This window comes from Perissodus microlepis, chromosome 9 (assembly GCF_051167445.1).
Source record: "Perissodus microlepis isolate ML-2025 ecotype Zambia chromosome 9, ASM5116744v1, whole genome shotgun sequence".
NCBI lineage: Eukaryota > Metazoa > Chordata > Actinopteri > Cichliformes > Cichlidae > Perissodus > Perissodus microlepis.
In genome coordinates this window covers 30184991-30207133 of record NC_140469.1, presented here as the reverse complement: position 1 = coordinate 30207133, position 22143 = coordinate 30184991, and the positions used below count along the sequence as shown (strand labels likewise).

Sequence of the window (22143 nt, the reverse complement as noted above, 5' to 3'; positions counted from 1 at the left end):
CTGCCTTTTGGAGTGAAATTCTTTCTTTTGGAGTGTTTCTGTAAAGAGGGCTTACATTCCTCCCATCAAACAAATGTGAATGCAGCTCACAGATCTCACTTTTTAAAATTCTCTCTCTGGACACCAAAACCAGCGAGTGTCCTCCTCCTGTCCTCCTCCTGTCCTCATGTGCGTCTTCTCCTCGTTAAACACCCACCTTGCCTTCCAGGTGATGCGTCGAGCTCAGAGCAACTCCCCCCGCATCGCCCCAAAGAACTATAACTCCTTCACGGAGAAGCAAGACATCAACTTTGAAGAGCTCCTCAAGCTCCCTGGGTACAAACCTCGGTCCCGTCCCCCCTCCTACCCTGTCCACATCAGCCCCACCAGACATCACATTCACGCACCTCGAATCCGCATCACCTGCGCCCCTGAGCCCGCCTACTCTGAGCCTGTGGGGTCCCGGAGGAGCCCTGACACGAGTCCCGACAGGAACGCTGACTCCAGGGGCCGCAGCCCCAGCCGCTTGGTTAGTCGGAGGAGGAACAGATGCTTCCTCATCTTGCCGTCTGTCCAGCTTCCTAATTAACCTCCTGCTGGGATGATTTCCCTTTAATCTCTAATAAGAGCTCCTCTAACCAGGTGAACTGTCTAACTGTAACTCTGGGATGATGTGGACTCCTCCCTTTCTCACCTCCTCTCACCACTTGGATCTGTTGGTTAAGCTCCTCTTTGATTGGTTACCTCTGCACTTTCAACCACTTTAGCTCAAAATGTTGAGTTTCCACAGACACCATGCTGTTTGCAGACACACTCATTTACAGGGCACGCAGTGATGTTACATACAGCATACTGATGTATGGCATATTTACAGCATATATAGGTGTAGACGAAGGAATAACCTAGGTAACCTAGCCAAAATGTATGGCACGCCTACAGCGAACCTACAGAGTAGCTTCTATACATCTGTGTTGTAGCATACCTGCAGCTTACCTGTGTACCTGCATATCTATGATGTACCTCGGAGCTGCCCCATGATGGCCTTTACTACACTAACATTCTTACGTTCAGCACAAACTGGGATTAACTCCAACTTTTTGTGCAGAGATAAGTATTAAATCTCTGTAAAGAAGACGATATAACTGAAGCAGTTCTGCTGCAAAACAAGGACATTAGTTGATACCAGATGAGCCTAGAGTTTTACTAGTGTATATTTCTTTAAAAAAAGCGTATTTATCCTAAAATTTGAACCTGCAAATCTCATTTTTCCTTCTATTCCTGTTAATTATCTGGAATACTGAAGAGGTGTATGTCACTGAAACACAAGTAAAACCCATATTTTGCTCCAGGGCTCCAACTACATGGTGGTCAGTGACTCCAGAAGAGACCCTTTAAATGTTTTTTTTATACAAGTTAAAATTTGGATTCCACAAACAGCATCGCTGACATGACACATTTTGTTGTTTTGGGATTTAAGTTGTAAGAACACTTGGTCGCTGTAACACCTGCCCTCTTACTTTTCTTTCTAACTCTTAACTTTAACTATCGGTTTCCATTTTACAGGCTACTGACTGTGCTGGTGCTGCAGGGTGATCTCTAAGCAGAGCAGCTCTCACTCTGGTGCTTCTCAAACCTATGCTGTGCATGCTGTTATATAATATTTACAGGTCATTTGAGTTTATCTGATGATTTAGAGCAATAAAGAGGATAAAAGCGGGTAAGAGTTTAAAGCCACCCAGACTGAGAGCTGCTCTTTTATTGCATGCTGTGGTGTGATTTTATCTCTAACATGTACTAACTTAATCAGATTTCCTCTTCGAGGCTTCATATTAACTCCATGTTAAATTCCAGGTTGTTGAAGTCGTTATTTGTTCTGTAACGTTGGTTTTATTTGCCTTTTACACTCTTACACAGAAGGTACGAGCTCATAAAATCAGTGTTTCATGTGTGAACTCTGCTGATTTTGTCCAAACCATAAATTAGGGCCACTTTAAAGCTCATGACAGACACACATTTAGGGCAGAGCTCCAGGTCTGCCCCCTGGTGGCAGCTGGTGGACAGATGTAGGACAGCTGCAGCTATATCGGTGTTTCTCCCTGCGGACGCTGAACATGGAAAGCACACTGTGTGCAGATAGGTCTACCCTCATCTCGGCCTCCCAGGATTTCCCTTCGAGCTTCAGAAGAGCAAATGTTTCCCTCACAATGTTCCACTCTAAAAACACATGACCGCCGTTTAGAGAGAACCGACCCTGTGGAGGTACACCTCATCAGGGGCCGCAGGTGACGTGTGCAGCCAGCTCAAAACCATCAGACGTGATAGTTTGTTAAGCTGACAGTAGAGGAACAAAGAGCAGACTTACAGTGTTTTAGAATTTAATGAGAAGCAGCTGAATTCACACAGAAAACAACTTCTTTAAAAAGTCATTTTTATCTGACCTGAAGACAAATAACTTCTTCTGTAGACTTGCAAGCTGAAATCATCGGCCACAATAACCAGCAGCTGAATATAAAACTGAGGGAAAGATATCAGATGTGAGCTCGCTCTTTATTTAACTAATGAGGGAGAAAAGGCCCTGAGACAGACTTCACTTTACTGCACTGTAAAAAACACATTTCAGGTCAAATTCATACAGGATTTGTATCTAATTATGTAAATATAGCAAAGAAAGTAAAAGTAAACATACTTAACGTGTAATAATGTCCGAATCAGTGTTTCATATTGTTAATAGTTAAGTATATAATAAATGTAATAAGTTCAGTAAAGGCCAACATACTGATTTTCTAGATGAATCAATGTGTTTGTTTAAAAAATCCAAATACAAAGAGTCAATTTTCCATCTACACACTTCAGCTCCAAGTAATAATTACATTTTTAAAACATTTACACAAACATTTCAACAGGTATTTTTCCCAGAAGCTCAAATAAATCAAGTCAATGGGAGAATTAACGACACCACCGCTGGCTGGAGATCAGACCTCCGGATGTTGGTTTAGCCACATGTGAAATACAAGAACAGCCGTTATCTTTTAATGACGCCTGTTTTTATTTCGTATCTATCAAACGCTTCATTAATTCCGATACTTCCCGTTTTCATTTACAGCTTGACATGAACTAAAACATCTTCCTGTTGGGAGCAGAGCAACGTGATATCTATGTAAATATGAATAAGTGTGTATCACGTACTTCAGAAAAAGTCTTCACCAAAGTTCATCTAAATGTTGCTTTTAAGAAGTGAATTATTTCTTGGAGGCAGATTTCCCGTTTTTCTGCAACAGACTGTATCTGCTGCTAGTGACACTCATCAGTGACACTGATGTAGCAGAAATGCACACAAACAATAAACAATATTGAGCTGTAAACAATAACTCTGCTTCTTTAGCAGGTTAATAACACTGTGCAGCAAAGAGATTTATTTCACTATCATGTGTCTAATGTGCATGGCTGGTTCTGCTGTTGCTTTATCTATAGAGCTCCTACAAAGAGATTGTGTTATAGTTTTAAATTGTTGTGGTGAAGCCAGCTTCATTTTCTGCATCTTTCGAGCATTAAAAGCAGTAAATAGATGTCATTTTTAAACGAATCCATTTAGCTCTGCACAGAACGAGCTGTTTCCTCTGATTTCAGCAGAATCACAGTTTAACCTCCCAAAACAATTATTCGTTTCTACCTGAGGAACAAAACTGGAACAAAATGTCTCAGACTTGGTAACGAGCTACAGGAAAACTTCTGTAAACTCCTAGAAGAAGAAATCAGTCAAATCAGCTTTAAAACCAAAACATGTGAACAGAGGACACTTTCATCATGGATGCACTGCCAGGTGGACGTGTGTGTGTAGGAACATTACAAGCTGAACCTCTTCTCCTGCATTGCAGCATAAAGTCTCCAACCGGATCTCAGACCCAACCCTGCCGCCACGCTCCGAGTCCTTCAGCAGCGGGGGCATCCAGCAGGCCCGGACTCCGCCCATGCACCGCTCCATGGAGCCACAGGTGTGTGACCTGTGTTTGTGTGTTTGTCTGAGTGTGATATGTACGTTGGTACGGTGCAGTGGAATTCACTGGTTCTCTGGGACTCACCAACTGGCCCGTCTCTGAAACAGGAAGAGAGAATTACACTTACAGTTGTGGTTATGAGGTTATGTCCTCTCTGCTAGCTTCAGTATCGTGTCCACAGGATGTCAGTTTAGTTTAGTTTAACTCATTTTAGCTTTTTCTTTTTTCTTTTTTAATCAATCAGTGAGAAGAGCTCCTTTCGTGATCAGCGTTCAGGCACCTCAATGATGTCTCTCCGTTATTTGTCACAAAGAAATTTGTAAATAAAATATTTGCAGAGAATGAAGCGTGCGCGTGTCCTGGACATGCACGCACATGCAGATACAAACCCTCCACACTTCTGTGGAACCGTCACAGATGCCCATGAGTGCATTTTAACGTGATGAATTCAAAGATCGGCGAGTGTTGGAGCCAGCGAGGTCGTTCCGTGTCGTCGATGCGTCCGATCGTCACGGACACACGTGGTTTTTGGTTTCATCAAAGGCGAAGCAGCTGAAATGAAACTCTGAGCTCTTTTGAACATCAGCAGAGTGGCCTCATTAGTGCAGGAGAGGCTTATGTGAATGGGATTAAGTGTCTGAGAGGAGCTAGAGTGAGACAAAGATTAATAAGGAGATTGTTGGGTGTGATGGAGCGGTGTCGGCAGGCGGTGACGCAGCGTTGTGCTAGAAAGTGTGCAAAGCTTTGTGACGGCTTTTGATCGTATAGATGAAGAACAGGAGGAGGATCAGGATGAGCAGTTATTGCAAGTTTCTCCTTTGTGAGTATTTGAGTTGAAAGTTATGTATCTTTGCAATATCACCAGCCATCCCTACAGCGAGTCTCTCATGCTGTGGTGGAGGTCCAGCTGCACCGTCTGTAGTCTTTTCTGATCTGCAGCACGAGTGAGCTCGGCGTAGTGGCTCTCCACCCTCTGAGGCTCTGGTTGGAGTGACCCTCCAGCTGGCAGCAGGTATCAAGATTAAAATAAGGGGCCCGGAGGAATGAGAGTGTTTGATCAGAAATAAATACAGTGAAGAAAACTGGTGCATGAAATGTTGTAATAATAAAAGCGTCGTGAAATCTGAAAGCCTGCACTGGAATCACTGTTTGATTTCAAATCCACTGTGATGGAGTACAGATGCAAAACGACAGGAATCCAGTCACTGTGTTAGTCTCATGGCAGGGTTACTTATCAATAACAGTAAGTTTGGTTCTGGGTCTCAGCTTGTCTGAGGAGTTTTCAGCAGTTTATAGATGTCACCCCCTCAAACTGGGTGGGGTCTGTTTATGTTATGGGAACAGTGGATGGTAATAGAAATAAGCAAGATGTAAACATGCCAGACTTTTCCTTGGCATCCTTCCGTCTTTGCCCGAGTGCTCAAGTAAAGCCGGTCTGTGGGGAGTAGTTTCAGTAAAACTCTGGTAGGAGCTGAGTCCTGTAGGTTTGATGCACCTGTTTGTATGACATCATGAAACATGGACCAACTCCTGGGTTTGGGCAGAACAATGCTGCACTTCACCAGCAGGAGGCGCTGTTTGTTTGCTGGGTTGTTAGAGAAAATACTCACAGATAAAAACACTCACACACACACACGTACACTCACACACTCATACTCACACACACTCATACTCACACTCACACACACTTACACTCACACACACTCACACACACACACACACTCATACTCACACTCACACACACACACTCACACTCATACTCACACTCACACACACTTACACTCACACACACTCACACACACACACTCACACACACTTACACTCACACACACTCACACACACTCACACACACACACTCACACTCATACTCACACTCACACACACTTACACTCACACACACTCACACTCACACACTCACACTCATACTCACACTCACACACACTTACACTCACACACACTCACACACACACACACACTCATACTCACACTCACACACACACACTCACTCACACACACACACACACTCATACTCACACACACACACTCACACTCACTCATACTCTCACACACACACACACACTCATACTCACACACACACACTCACACTCACTCATACTCACACACACACACACACACACACACTCATACACTCACACACTCACACTCACTCATACTCACACTCACACACACACACTCACTCACACACACACACACACACACACACTCATACACTCACACACTCACACTCACTCATACTCACACTCACACACACTCACTCATACTCACACACACACACACACACACACACTCATACACTCACACACTCACACTCACTCATACTCACACTCACACACACACACTCACTCACTCACACACACACACTCACACTCACTCATACTCTCACACACACACACACACTCATACTCACACTCACTCATACTCACACACACACACACTCACACTCACTCATACTCACACTCACACACTCACTCACACACTTACACTCACACACACTCACACTCTCACACACACACACACACACTCACACACACACACACTCATACTCACTCACACTCACACACACACACACACACTCACACACTCATACTCACTCACACTCACACACACACACACACTCACACACACACACACACTCACACACTCACACACACACACACACACACAGTGCACTGCGAGGAGTGTTTTCCCTCCTCCGTGACCTCATCATTCCTTCCTCTGCATCACTCCTCCTGTATTGTTTCCTCTTGACTTGCCTCCTAATCACTCTGTCCTGATCCTGCTCTCTCCCCTCCACTTTGCCTGTTTCCTGCCTGCACGCATGTGTGTGTGTGTGTGTGTGTGTGTGTGTGTGTGTGTGTGTGTGTTCAGATGGCCCACCTGGTGCAGGTGAAGAGTCATGGCTTGTCAGGCTCCCAGTCCCTGTACGACCCCCACGGCGTGTCCTCCTCCTCGGCGTTGCCCTCCCCCTCCCGGCCTCCCATGCCCCGGCAGAACTCTGACCCCACCTCTGACACCCCTCCTCCCCCGCCCCTGTCCCGCCTGGCGCCCCCCCTCGACAAACTGGACCGCAGCTCCTGGCTGCGGCAGGACGACGACATGCCCCCTAAGGTCTCTGCATGCCACCGCCAGTGTGTTTTTATCCACGTGTGCTGAGTTTGCTTTTCTTTAAAGTCTGATTTGACCTTTTTCTGTCTTTTTCTGAGTTTCGCTTTACTTTTTGATTTTTTGAGTGTTTTCTGATTGTATTTATCATTTAGTTTATCATTAGTTAAACATGATCTATTTGAAAAAAGAACTTACTCTGGTAGAAATCACAAATTTCTACCAGAAATTTGTGATTTGTTGCCCTCAGGGTGGTTAAAATGATTGTGTTGTGTATTTAGCTTCACATTAATTGTGTTCAGATTAAATGCAAAGCTGGGTTTCAGAGCACTGCTCTTTAGTCTTGTTTTATGTGCTGCAAATATCCTTCATCCCAGTGAAATGAGCTTTAGTTAAAGCTGCTCAGTGAGTCATAATTCTGTTAAATGTTTTTCTTATATAAACACCCAAATTATGTCAGTAACTGCTCTAAAACTTAAGACTAAGACAGACAGACTTTGTAATGGATAAAGGACAGTCTATCCCCATCACCCTGATTAAAATTGTAATTTACAGACTAAAATTCTGCTCATTTTTTCATCCTTTTTGAGTTAATTTTGTGAATTAAAGAATGCCTTTGCAGCTCTCAGTTTTGTACTTAAACTCTCTGATGTTTTAAAATGTCAGCTTTTAACCTGTTGCTTCCGGACAGATGTTAAAACCTGCTGCTGTTTTGTGTTTCCAGGTTCCTCAGAGGACGACCTCCATCTCTCCGGCTTTGGTCAGGAAGAACTCTCCTGGAAACGGGCCAGGCCTCGGCCCGCGGGCCGGCGCTCACCTCATACGGGCCAGGTATGCGCAGCTCCAATGTCGACCGGTGGAAATGTGGGTGTGGGTATTTGTTCACAGTCATGTCTGAGGCAACGCTGTGTTTGTGTTACTGTAGCAACCCTGACCTGCGGAGGCCCGACATGTACTTGGACACTCCCCTGAAGAGAACAAGCAGCGGCAGCTCCTCCAGCTCCAGCACCCCCAGCTCTCAGGGAGGCTCCAACGAGCGAGGTGAGTCCGCGCAGTCACCTGTTTGTCTGTGAACTCACAAAAACCTGACCTGAACCCACGAAACCCAGTCTGAGCGCTCAACCAGGCCTTTGAAGGTCTCTCTCAGTGTAAAGGTACTTTTTGTAATTACCCTCTGAAACTTTTTTGCTTAAACTCTCACCACCAGGGGGCAGCGTTTTACCAGGTGTTGAGATGTTTTTAGATATTTTGATGTCTCATGTTCGTTAATATTTCATGCTTGTTGAACTTGTTTCCTTAACAAGTTTAAATTTTTTCCATTAGTACTCGACATCGCTCAACGCGACTCAAGGTGGTACAACTCGCCTCGCCTCATTTTCTCAGTGTGCTTGGTCCTGGTTATAGTAACGTGTCCGAGTATGTGATAATTAGTATGTGACAGGACGCTAAAACAATGATATACCTGCTGCTCGGTCTGAAGCTTTTAGTCACACTCAAGGATCACGGCGTTGGTTTTTGTGGCCTTTTCACTCATTGCCAGGTTTCAGAAATGTCCGTTTTGATTTCGTGAGCGAGACGCTCTCATGACTCATCGAGTGACGCCACTGACCAGCAATCGGTGGCTTGCAGTCTTTTGACGTCACATTTTTGCCTTGGATCACTTGGAACCTCGACAGAGTAGGTACTAAAAAGTACCTGGTAACAGGTACTTTAGGTACTAAAAGGGAATAAAAATGTGTTCGTAATGACCATCCTGATTAAATAAAGGTCACACTGACTTGCTGCACCACCTTGTGGTACAAATTGGTATTGCGTTAAAGTCTAACCTCACCTTATATTTCCCTATGCACAGACGTTTTGGACGTAAAGTCATAGCAGTTGATTTTTTTACGCTCAGTTGATAATTTTGGATTTTGGAAGGCTCACCAAACCCACTGATGAAATGCTGCCCCCTAGTGGAGATATTTGTAAAGGGTAATTACAAAAAGTGCCTTTAAATTGCTTCTTAGAATTCTTTCTTAGAGTTCCATCTTCCCCAATTTTTGCAAGCTCTGCTGTTTTATGAAAAACATCCTCTTGTGTTTGGGTTTTAGGTAATTCAGCCTCTAAGACTGAAGGCCACGACGCCAAAGACGACAACAGAGAGATAACCCGACCCAGCAGGCCTGCAGTGAGTACACACTGTGTATAACACACACCCACCCACACAAACACACACACACTCCTGCAGCTCTCCTGTGTGTGGCAGTGCCACAAACCCCCGTAAGATTAAGAATACTCATTAAATAAACATGCGGTGAAACGCTGACTGACTCTTCTCTCTGAACTAACCTCTTCCTGTCCTCCATCCCTCCTCCATCGTCCGTCAGAGCTATAAGAAAGCTGTAGACGAGGTTAGTGATGTTTCTCCTCCTTCATCGCTCTGTCTCACGCGTCACCCTCTCTCTCATCACCTCACCGCACTGGCACCCTCACATACGTTCTGAATTAAACTCCCGATGTTACCCTGTGCGATTCTTTCAGAATAAAATCATGCTCGGCTTGTGATATTTTTTTTCACTCGCATTAACACAGGCTTCGGCCCAGATAACAATGAGAGCTGGAAAAGTTGAAAAGCCGTAAATGCTCCTCGCTGAGAAGCCCTCCAGCAAAGTCTTTGATTTTTAGTTCCTTGCTGTGAATTTTCACTTTGAATGAATAAAAACCACAGTTTGAAAAACTGTCTCCAAATGCTTTGAAGTTTCTTAGAATAGACTTTAATTTTCACCAACTTTCCACTTTTCTCATGTATGTATCATCGATTCATGCTGCTTTTTTAAATTCAATGTCAGGTTTTCATACCGAATAAGTTATATTTGTATTTAAGGTCTTTGTTTTCAAAGAAAGTTCTCAAGAAATATCTTATTTTCCAAATTTCCTTCACTTCCTGAAACTTTAAAAGAAGAAAACGTCTCTCCTATTTCAAAAAAGATTTAAAGCTTTATCAAAATCATCCAAGTTTTTCATATATTTCTAAACTTCTCTTTCTGAAATTATTCTCAATCAGTTTCAAAATATAAGGTCTTAAAAAAATCCTGATTTTAAACCAAAGTTTCTGTTTTCCAATAAAAATGTTCTTACTTTTGGAAAATGTGTCTGAAAACATTCCCTTCTGTTTCCTATCAAAGAGACTCGGTCTGGATTTAATAAGTTATAATTATGAATAATAATTATAACTTGTGTCATTTCCACATGTGCCCCCCCCCCTTTTCTTCCTTTTTATCATTTCTCTCCAGGAGGAGTTGGTAAGACCCCCCTCCCCCCCCCCCATGCCCCTCCAAAGCCGCCCCTCACTCGGTCCACTTCCTACCAACTGCTCACGTGCACGTTTTCCTGCTGTGAACTGAAGATATTTACATGTAGTTGTTTTGCTGAGTCTCTGGCTCCTGATTCGTTCGCAGGATCAGGATTGGAGGATGATTCAAAGTTCAAATAATCACAACTCAAATCATTCTTACTGACAGAGTGCAGAGTAAAATACTTTTGGTCTTTTAATCCTTTGAATTTAGTTCCTAGTAATTTAAATGAAATGTTTATATTTACCTTATTACATTTCTAATAATAGCCAAAGACATCCTATGTTTATTATATTTATATTGATAATGTCTGATATTTTAGTTTATTTTGTCTGTTTTTACATTTTCTTCATTTCAATATTTATTTATATTAATATTTTATATTTATAGTATTTTTTTAGAATGCTATTTATATTTTATAGTCCTTATTTTTATGTGTAAAATTACTTCAGATTTTTAGAGTAATTGTATTTTTTGTTTACTGTATTTATATGATTACTTTATTACTTAATTTTTTTTAGCAACTTTATTATTTTGTAGTAAATTATTATGGATTTTATAATCATCCTAATTTATAAAATTATTCATTATTTAATATCTATTTAATATGCAGATGATAAATATATTATCTGTATATTTATGAGTGTATTATTTTTTTGTATTTTATGGGGTGTTTTAAATTTCCAATAATACATTTCCTCCTTTACACTCCGTACATGGTTTGTGAGGCTCACAGTGAAACTACAGTGCTGCACAGAGTTCTCGTGTGAAGGTTTAATGCATTAAGGAGGTCTTACAGGAGAAGCTTTTGGTTATTCATGTGATCCAGAGAGAAACATTTACTGTTGTATTAAACTTCACAACAGGAAAATGTTGCAAAGAGCATCTCAGCTGTAAAGACAGGATATCCGCTGCTTTTCAAACCATCGCCAAACATTTCTAACTTCTTTAAATTGGTGCTGCTGTGACGTGTTTGGAGCAGAGGCAGTGCACAGAAGCTGGATGAGGCGTCAGGGTGCATGTACCTGGCTGCTCGCTGTAAAATATCACAGAGGCTCAAGTCTGCTGAACTTTGACCTCCCACTTTGAGGCATGGTGCATCCTCCTTCTCTCACTTCACCGTCCTCCTCTCGACGGACTCGCTAACGGCTTGCATGGTGGCACAAAAACCAAAAACACATTTGCTTCCTGCTCTTTGCTTCTGAGCTGCTGCGGCACCGCAAAGAGGCAGGAGAGCTGCGAGAGTCACTGAAGCAGTCCAGGATTGCAAAAAACAAGGAATATCAGACATGCAGCTTTTTTTATTGTGTCTAATGCAAACCTTTATGGGGGGGGGGCATAATCCAAGATGATGAGAGATGTTTGTGATAGCATGTTTCACTTTGTTCCACCTCAAACTTTGCAGCACAGACTGTGAGATTTTTGTGTAAAAATGAATTTTCCTTAAATGATTGATTTAAGGAAACGCCGCCTCAGGTCAGATATATATCAGCTTTGTTTCTATTTGATCGCTGTATATTTATATTACTGTGATTTTTTTTATTGTAAAAATGTTTCCTGCCTTGAATTCGTTGTGAATCTTTCTCTCAGACAACTTGTATAGTTCGTCTGGTCTCTGGTGTCGAGCAAGTGAATTCTGAAATATCGTTTAAAATTAAAATTGTTTTTGCTGCCAAATTACTTTTCCATCATCAACGCTCTTACTCGGCTAATTAAACACTTTATTTTCAGTGTGATATTAATCTAAAATTTAATGAAATGCAAATCTGTCTTCACACCTGAGAGTTGTGCTTTTGTGGTGTTGGAACATCTTAGCAGAGCTTTTTAGATGTGATATTTAAGCTACAAAAGACTTTCACAGATGGACCGAATTCCTTTCATTTATGATATTTAAACATCCAAGAAGCCACACGCCGGATATATAAGAAGATAAACTTATTAAAGACAAAAATAGGCGCGTTACAAAATGGTCACACTTGTGTTGAAGATACTTTTGGCTCCTGTCTTATTCACAAGGGTCGCCACAGCATCCAGACCTGTAGTTATTGCATGATCATTTTGGACCTGCACACTACTGACTTACAGAAATGAAGAAAATAAATAAGTGTTGAGTCACTTTTGAATTTGTCTTCCTGCAGGATCTGACGGCTCTGGCCAAAGAGCTTAGAGAGCTGCGGCAGGGCGAGGAAACCAGCCGCCCGCCGGTCAAAGTGACTGACTACTCGTCATCCAGTGAGGAGTCCCACAGCAGCGAGGATGAGGAGGGAGAGGGCGGGGCTAACGATGGATCTGTGGCCGTCAGTGATATCCCACGCATCATGTGAGTGATGGTGATAATTCAGGAATAGCTTTGCATCCAAACCAACGAAGAGCACGACCATAGACCATACCAGCTAACGTTTAGGTCTGAGCATGGAGACTGAAAAAAACACCTGTAAGAAATGTTTCTTAATCATTTTTAATAAAATGGATTTTGTAAAGGATGGATGCAGCTCAGGCGCTGAGGATCCAACTGCAGGAAACACAAAGGTTTAATCTTTGGGTGAGGTCATAAAGAATTCAAACACGCAGGAAAGAATTGCACAGTTAAAAAGGACAACAATGGAGCAAATGGTTAGAGGCAGGTTGTCATCTTTGTTGTGTGAAACACAACAAAGATGATGCCAGTTAGGGCGAGGCATTTAATCACAAAGGAGGGAACACTAACAGCAGTGTGAGCAGACTAAGATTTTACAAAATAAAACAGGAAACGACAGAAACCCAACAGGAAGTGCCTTACGTCTGGATTCTTTCTAATAATAGCCACCAGGAGGCGACTCTTCTGAATGCAAAAAAAGAAAAACAACATTTTCCAGGTGTGTTTATGGGCTCAGTCACCCATTTCAGGTCATATTGAGCAAACCATTAAGTCCATTTTGTAAATTTTGGTCATTATGAGGGTTACGCAGGAGGATGCACATCGGCTAATGATGCACAGCGCTATTAGTGCAGCTCGGAGGACGGTTTGCTTTCACAAACATTTGGCCGATACTTGTTTTGCAGTTAAGAGGCGACTTTTGTGTTTTTCCCTTGTTTTCGAAGCTCAGCTTTGTCAAAGTCTGCAGCTCTGTGCTACATTCATCTGGCAAACCTTCCTTTTCTATGTTTCACTGTGAAACAACAGCTAAGGGCGTTAAGAAGAGGCTTCAAACCCCTCTTGCACAAGATGATATATATACAGTATTTATGCAGTATTGAGTGAGTTTTTGTACTTCTTACTTGTTTCTCTACACGCCATTATCACATATATAACCCAGGAGAGGGATCTGTTCAAATTGTTAAGCTCTTATTTTAAAGTCAGATGCATCTGTTTAAAAAAAAAAAAAACATTTTAAAAAAGTTATTAAAAGATGATAAAAATCTGTTTTTCAGGCCCGCTGCGAGTCAGAGCACCAACGAGTCCTTCGGCACAGCGGGAGAGCACAACGACACCAACGAGGACACGTATGCAAACAGCTCCCAGGACAGCACCCTGGTGATGCGTGAGGTGAGTCTCCGTTTTAACCTTTGACCTTGACTGCACAGAAACCGACACTCATCATCTCTGCACCAGATTTGTTGCTTTTTTACTGAGTAGAGGGCAGTGATCGTGGTCTGTTTACACAGTTTGCCCTCAAATCTCAGATATGATTTAAAATCAGCTTTACAAAACAAACTGATTTAAACAGTTTGTATAGAATATGCTTTGGGGCTTTTATTGTGAAAGGACAGTTTGCGTGTAGACAGGAAAGGTAGGAGAGTGTAAGGGGAAAACGCACAGGAAATGGCCCAAAGCGAAGCTGAACCTGTGCCTCTGCACTAGGCCCAGTGAGCTGGAGCTGAAAGCATAATTTAGAGGTAAATGACTGATTAACAGAACTATTGCACATCCATTTCTGTTTATTATTCAAATAATCTTTGAACTCCGCTGAAGGATTTGGAGAAAACAATCTAAGAGACTCACCACAGTGTAAGTGTGTGTTAAAGGCCAAGCGTGGTAGAAACACAGACCTGATAACACATGTGCCCACCCTCCCCAGTTTAAAAATAACACTGAAACAAACACACCTGCATGGGTCCAGCCTCCCTCCATCACCTGACCTGTCAAACAGCCTCGCTGCACAGTAGCCCGCCCCTCTCTCTCTTTTTCCAGAAACACAGGGAACGGAGGCGGAGCTCAACCGCCAGCAACGGTTTCCCCGGCAAACTGTTCTATGGCAGCGCCAATCTCCCCGATTTGGTGCAGCAAAGCACCTCCCCCCTGGTCTCTCCAGGGGATGCCTCTGGGGTCCAAGTAGGTGGAGCAGCACCCAGATATCGGCCCTGAAATCCTCTCCACCCTAAACCTCCCCGTATCCTGACAAACCTCAACCCTGCTCGCCCCGACGCCTGCCCACACTCCCCATCACCAACCAGCTGTCTGCTGCTTCATCAGGGTGGGAAATTACCAGCAGCCACATTTAAGGCTGAGATTATTGAAGCTTATGGACTAAATGAATAAAAGGTGCCATATGTAGTTTCAGAGCATTGGCCACAAAACCGAGCGCTTGTAGAAGATCATCTTCTTGTGCACATCTGGAACGATTTCAACACTGCTCATATATTTAGGCCACTCAGTTTTGTCTCCTTATACTTCCGATGAGCGGATCTCAGTGATCCTTTGCTTCGATCCTTTGCCAGTGACGCTGTACGAAAGGGTCTTTAAGGTGACTGTTGTTGTGAATTGGAGCTATAGGAATGAAACTGAGTTGATTTCAAAGAAGAGAGAACTCAATGTCAAATCTAACACGGTGAGATGCCCCCAAAAAGTTTTATATGTGAACAGATAAAAGTGGCACCTTTAATTTCCTGCCCTGTCCTGTTTGATTCAACCTACCTTGCTCTACTCGTTTGATCCTTCTTTGTTTGTTCCTCCCTCGCTCAGTTTTCCAGCCTCTGATCCAGGAAGTAACCCCTTTCCTTTTTCTGAACACCTGATACAGGTCTCTGACAAAATAAAGGAAACACTGATGAGGACCGATTTATATTTTGTGACACTTCATCGAAAAATCTTTGTGTTTCCTATATTTTGATCCCAGTTTTTCCCAGTTCACAGATTTTTTGCTGTTCATGGTAAATGTTTGACAAACACGTGTTGGACTGTAAAGTCTGTGTTTCTGTGGCTTGCAGTTTGGCATGGGAGGCAGCGGAGGCTCCAAGGCCTCCTTCACGCCATTTGTTGATCCGAGGGTGTACGGGACCTCCCCGACCGACGAAGATGATAAAACCTCAGCCTCAGGTAGGCTTCTGTTCTAATTTAAAGCATCAGTCACATGAGCAGGTGGCTTACAGTAAATGCAGCCTGGCAGCAAACTGTTTTTACCCTCTGAAAGGTCAAATATAGTGTTAATGCTGCTGATGCTTCTAACCCGAAAATCTCAGGTTAAAGTTTCTTTAGCCCCCCCTATAGTAGCTATGCATCTGCAGGCTGCTTTGCAACCCACATCCTGACAGCCTGACTTAATCATGTTTGTATCTGTTGTTATTGATTGCCAGTATTTATATATTTATATATGTGTATATGTAGTCTAACTTATAATTATTAAAATAATAGAATCCAATATATTAGTAGCGTAAAATGAAAAAATAGTGTAAAATATTGTATTTATGTCTCAGGGATGGGGCAGCTGCAGATAAGATGATGATGTATTTTGTTGTACTTTGTGCTGCAGCGCTGTTTGCTGATGAGTTGCTGAAGCAGGAGCAGGAGCAGGCGAGGCTCAACGAGGCCCGCAAGATCTCCGTGGTCAACGTCAACCCCACTAACATCAGGCCGCACAGCGACACGCCCGAGATCCGTAAATACAAGAAACGCTTCAACTCGGAGATCCTCTGTGCGGCTCTCTGGGGTAAAACTGTCACGTCAGCAGCAGCCTCGTGATAATTTGAATCCCGTGCAGATACAGAGGCGGTAAAAAGGAAGCGTGTGTGTGTTTTGGGCAGGAGTGAACCTGCTGGTGGGAACGGAGAACGGCCTGATGCTGCTGGATCGAAGTGGTCAAGGCAAAGTTTACAACCTGATCAATCGAAGGCGCTTCCAACAGATGGACGTCCTGGAGGGACTCAACGTCCTGGTCACCATCTCAGGTTGGCAGCTGATTTCACTAAATGCCACATCACAGATCCACAGTTGATGGGTTAAACTCACAAAGACGCAGACACCATTTAATTTGTGATTGTTCCATACAGGAAATGAATTATCATTTCATTTGAATTCTGAATTTTCCTCCAAAATAGGGAAGAAGAACAAGCTGCGGGTTTACTACCTGTCCTGGCTGAGGAACAGGATATTACACAATGACCCTGAAGTGGAGAAGAAACAGGGTTGGATTACAGTCGGGGACCTGGAGGGCTGCGTGCATTACAAAGTCGGTACGTTCAGATCATTTATGGGAGACGTGAGGACATGAACCTGTTCACTAGCAAACTAGAAATTAATATCTATTATATCTTATGTTGAATTAAAATCTTTTTTAGCTGAAATCCTGAGATTTCTTTTTAAATTAACATTAAAATGTGTCTTTATTTCTGCAGTGAAGTACGAGAGGATTAAATTCTTGGTGATTGCTCTGAAGAACTCAGTTGAGATCTATGCCTGGGCACCTAAACCTTACCACAAGTTTATGGCTTTCAAGGTAATCAAGCTAAGACTTGTGATATTTGGAAAAGTACATGATACTGATTTCTTCGTATTTCTTTATTTTATTTGTCCTCTGCAACTAGAGAGGAAATATCACACGCCCGATTCACAAAGTTATATCCAGCTGTTTTAGTGCACGACTGAACCTCAGTCAATCTTCTTCTTTTCTCTGTCTGCCAGTCTTTCACTGACCTGCAGCATCGCCCCCAGCTGGTGGACCTGACTGTAGAGGAAGGGCAGAGGTTAAAGGTCATCTATGGCTCTAGTGTTGGCTTCCATGTAATTGATGTGGATTCTGGAAATCCCTACGACATCTACATCCCCTCACATGTAAGTGTGTGTGTGCGTGCGTGCATGTGTGGGTGTGTGTGTGTGTGTGTGTGTGTGTGTGTGTGTGTTACTAGGACAGGTCTCCACAAAGTAAATCAGTAATTTCTAAAGTAAAGACTTGGTTTTAGCTCAGGGTAAAGTTAGGCTTGGGTTAGGTTTAGGCTGAGGCAGTGTGTAGTGTGTATGTGTGTGCTGGTATTAATACACTGAGGGTGCTGCTTGTCTTCAGCGACAATTCTTCACAATGTAAATCACTTTGTAAGGCAGGGGTGTCCAACTCCAGGCCTCGAGGGCCGGTGTCCTGCAGGTTTTACATCTCACCCTGGGTCAACACACCTGAATCAGATGATTAGGTCATTACCAGGCCTCTGCTGAGGAGGTAACTCAGCCATTTAAATCAGCTGTGTTGGATCAAGGACACATCTAAAACCTGCAGGACATTGGCCCTGGAGTTGCCCACCCCTGGTGTAAAGCTTTCCCACCACAAAAGCAATACTGCTACTATGGATGTACGCGGTTTCACAACAGTACGCCCTCTGAAAACAGTTGTGAACCTCTATTGTGCACGTACAGGGACCTGCCTTCCTTCGGGGAACATGTCCCCATAATATAATAAAGCCCAATGTAAAAGAATTAGGAGAGAGCCATAACTTCAATTTCAGTGGTTACAGGGAATTAAATTGGTAATTCCATAAAAAATGTTATAAAAGTTTTCTGACTTTACCCCAAAAAGTGTTAAAAGTTTATTTTAGGTTACATTAAGGTTAAGTTTGGCTTTTGTTGTTGTTAAAGCTGGTGCGAGGCACTGTGGGGACACGTCCTCATAATTCATTCAGATGTTCCAGTTAGGCCAAGGTTGGACAAATAGCAGCTGTGGTTACAGTAAATCACACCGAATGAATCAATGTGCTGTAAAAATGACTGCATATGTGTAATTTATATGTAACTGTGTTTGACTGCACGTTTAAAATGAGCCAGACTGTGATTTAAGGAGTGAACGTGTGAGGAAATGTGAGAGGATGAATGAGCTAATAGCAGAACAAATGAAATGGTGAATGTGTGACAGTCCCAGAACAGAAGTCATGAAGAGAACAAAGGAATGTATGAAGAGGAGAGGCTGTAAGTCACAGATGAGAAGGGAATGTTTCAGCGAGTGAGTGAATTAGCAGATGAATGAGCGAATGAGCGAGTTTATTAGTGAATGAACTGGTGTTTGAATCCAGAGGCAGAGGGTGAATCGGTGTCCTCCTTTAACCCCGGTTTGGTTACAGTCAGAGATGGACGGGCGAAGGAGACGGTAACCACAGCAACCGCCTCTCATTGCTTTTGGCAGTCATGAATCACGCTGTGCTCGTGTCTGTTTCCATGGCAATTGCGTGGCTGAGGAGCGGGAGGCTTTATTGTTGCAGCAGTTTCTTCTCTCTCAGGGTGGGGAAGGGGGGATGTTAGAGGGGTCCAGCTCCTAACACCCCTGCCCCCACCCCATTCAACACCCCCCCTCCCGTCTGTCGTCCTGGCAGATTCAGGGTCAGGTGACCCCGCACGCCATCGTGGTTCTGCCCAAGACGGACGGCATGGAGATGCTGCTGTGCTACGAGGACGAGGGCGTCTACGTCAACACCTACGGACGCATCACCAAAGACGTGGTGCTGCAGTGGGGCGAGATGCCCACCTCCGTCGGTACGTCAACCAATCAGCTCGCTTTTCCCTGACCCCACTGACCTCTGACCTCTTATAAGCGGTCTCAGCAGATCATCTTTCACCCTCACTATCTACCACACCCCTTCTCCGCTCAAAGCAACACGCTTGCCTTTTCTTGCCTTTTGCTTTCACCTTTAAACAAGAAGCCCAGACTGTCGTCTCACTCACCTGTTTCATTACCTGCTTAAAGGGATACAGCAGGTTTTGGGCGCTTGGTCAACTTAAAGCAGTAAGCTGATGAGAACAAAACTCTCTCCATCGCCTCCGTTACCTCTTTCTATGTCTTTACCATGTGAGAAAATTTAAGTCAGTTTATTTTAAAATCAGCACAAGATTTAGAAAAAGTAACCGTGCTGGCTCAGAGGGAATGACTTTATTGATTTGAACTTTTACAAAAAATAATCATAATTAAAGTCTTTATATTACAAATATACTCTGCATACACTTTAGTCAACACATAGTGTGGCCACCCTGAAGCATACCTGGTTTATTTTCTTATATAAGGTCCAAAATTCACTAAATGAACTCCAGGTTTTATTCAGCAAGACATGAAACCAGGATTGAGATTAGGGGAGAGTCAGGGCCATTTTCTCAAAGACTTCATTGCATTTTGACTTCTCTTTGCAACCCGAGCAACTGATCAGGACTGAAAGTAAAATATTTAGTTAAATGTAGACAAAATGATTCAGTGGTCACATTCTCACACATCCAGCATTGACCTTGGGGAATTCCAACAAACTTGATGTGTCTGCAAATCCTTAAAAACAGGCAAGCTTTAGCAACACGCACACGCCAGTATCATGGAGAGTTTAGTGTCAGTGCTCTCATCACACGAGGGGTAAGTTGACCAAATGTATGACATCCCAAAACCTCGATGTATCCCTTTAACGTTAAGTGTTGAACATCCAGCGGCTGCATGAGCTGATAACGGCGGATCTTTGCCTTCCTCACTCCCAGCTCTCACAAGTCTTTTACTTTCTGCTCGTTCTTCTTTGTGAATTGAGTTTGTGTCGTGTGTCTGCTGTGTTAACTTCTGTCCTCTTGTTGTGTCTCATTGTTGACCGTGAAACATTTCAAAAGGCACTTTCTCATCCGCTCTTCCTTTCATCCTTGATTGCTCGAGCTCTGCAGTAACCCGGTCCAGACAAAACGTTTGTGAGATCCAGCAGCAAAGCAACGAGATGAAAGCTCTGCACGAGATCAATGCAAGGGCAGCACATCTAAATTCATCTATTATTTAGAAGTACCGTGAGTCCATCAGAGCGCAGCCGAGCATGAGGGGTGGATCTTGAATCTTACGATCCAAGTCAGTCAAAGCTGGTGTGTGTCTCCGCTCATCCTCACTCTTACAGATTTCTCTGTGCTTAACCCTGAATGACAAAAACACGTGTGTGACTGTGTCTCTGTCCTGGAGCACTGTTGCTTACGTGTCACATTTTCTGTGTGGGCATCGTCTCCTGTTAACATGTTTTTGTGTATTTAACTGTCAGACCAGATTGTCTCACAGCCAAGCCCGGCTTCGACCCCTCCCCCACCCCATAAAAACTTAAATGCCTGACTTATTTAATTCTCCGCTGCGCTTATAAACACCCAACCGATCGCGATCCTCCGTATGTGGGACCCTTTTTTTCTTTTCTCCCACATGAGAATAAAAAGAAGCACCAAGAAGCTGCACTGACCCTGGGTGACCAGGTGGACCGGCCTGAACACGGTTTTAATAACTTCTAATAAAAGAAAAGATATCAAAAAATCTATTAGTGCCACTTTTCCTGAGCTTGTAGTTTAGGGACTTTCCCTCCAGTATTCTGGTGAAGCATTAATATAAATGGAATGGAAACTTCTGGCACAACTTCACTGCACTGTGAAAGTGCATGAAAAAGAACAAAGATCTAAAGAGGTCAAAGCTCCAGCAACATTTATTAATTAACCTTCATCAGCCTGATCAAGAACTATACTGCACACAGCATGCAAGTAACATATGTAATAGAGTAGAGCAGTGGTCCCCAATCCCAGTCCACGAGGGCCGGTGTCCTGCAGGTTTTAGATCTCACCCTGGGTCAACACACCTGTATCACATGATTAGTTCATTACCAGCCTCTGGAGAACTTCAGGACATGTTGAGGAGCTAATTTATCCATTTAAATCAGCTGTGATGGATCAAGGACACATCTAAAACCTGCAGGGACACCGGCCCTCGAGGCCTGGGATTGGGGACCACTGGAGTAGAGAGAAAAAATTTACACCCAATCAGCTCCATCCTGTATATTTATACAGGTCATTTGGGGCGTGAACAGGAAGAGGATACATTTGAGTGATAATTTAAGTTTTTCCTCATACAGTGTTACACACATCCACTATGAGGGGGAAATAAATGTAAAAAATAAATAAATAAACTGGTAAAAAGGTATATATAGATTTATCATTATGATCTTCTGGGGCGATTGTGGCTCAAGAGTTGGCAGTTCAGCTTGTAATCGGAAGGTTGCTGGTTTGAGCCCCGGCTCCGACAGTCTCCGTCGTTGTGTCCTTGGGCAAGACACTTCACCCGTTGCCTACTGGTGGTGGTCAGAGCGCCCGGTGGCGCCAGTGTCCGGCAGCCTCGCCTCTGTCAGTGCGCCCCAGGGTGGCTACAATGTAGCTGCCATCACCTGTGTGTGAATGAATGGGTGGATGACTGGATGTGTAAAGCGCTTTGGGGTCCTTAGGGACTAGTTAAGTGCTATACAAATACAGGCCATTTACAATTTCTCACTTTTATCAGAAATTAAGTAACACAATAAAATCTATAAAATCAAACTTCTTCTTATGATTTAAAAAAGAAGCTGAAACGTCGGGGGCTTAAATATTTATCTCTTTATCTTTTTTAACCCTTATTCAACCAGCAAGTGAAACTCTTGAGATTAAGGTTCATTTTCTCTGAGAGCGCCCCGGTCTGAGAGAGGCAGCATTAACAGAATAAAGCAGAGAAAACTCACACAGCAGA

General features: G+C 43.2%; 1 protein-coding gene across 9 annotated transcripts in view; it reads left to right on the top strand.

The window, feature by feature from the left end:
* Positions 1 to 22143, top strand: part of tnikb (TRAF2 and NCK interacting kinase b) — a 64080-nt gene that overhangs the window by 37472 nt on the left and 4465 nt on the right. For 2 of the 9 annotated variants that reach the window (XM_084939982.1, XM_084939980.1), the window contains 16 exons: positions 209 to 508; positions 3855 to 3971; positions 6864 to 7103; positions 7822 to 7928; positions 8023 to 8138; positions 9191 to 9267; positions 9467 to 9490; positions 12571 to 12752; positions 13844 to 13958; positions 15620 to 15728; positions 16162 to 16338; positions 16433 to 16576; positions 16727 to 16861; positions 17024 to 17124; positions 17310 to 17459; positions 18980 to 19139. In XM_084939982.1, coding sequence (XP_084796108.1) covers positions 209 to 508; positions 3855 to 3971; positions 6864 to 7103; positions 7822 to 7928; positions 8023 to 8138; positions 9191 to 9267; positions 9467 to 9490; positions 12571 to 12752; positions 13844 to 13958; positions 15620 to 15728; positions 16162 to 16338; positions 16433 to 16576; positions 16727 to 16861; positions 17024 to 17124; positions 17310 to 17459; positions 18980 to 19139 — 2254 coding nt within the window. Of the gene's footprint in view, positions 1 to 208; positions 509 to 3854; positions 3972 to 6863; positions 7104 to 7821; positions 7929 to 8022; positions 8139 to 9190; positions 9268 to 9466; positions 9491 to 12570; positions 12753 to 13843; positions 13959 to 14603; positions 14745 to 15619; positions 15729 to 16161; positions 16339 to 16432; positions 16577 to 16726; positions 16862 to 17023; positions 17125 to 17309; positions 17460 to 18979; positions 19140 to 22143 lie in introns of all 9 variants that reach the window. The other 7 variants (XM_084939988.1, XM_084939981.1, XM_084939986.1 and 4 more) reach the window with 6 other exon arrangements.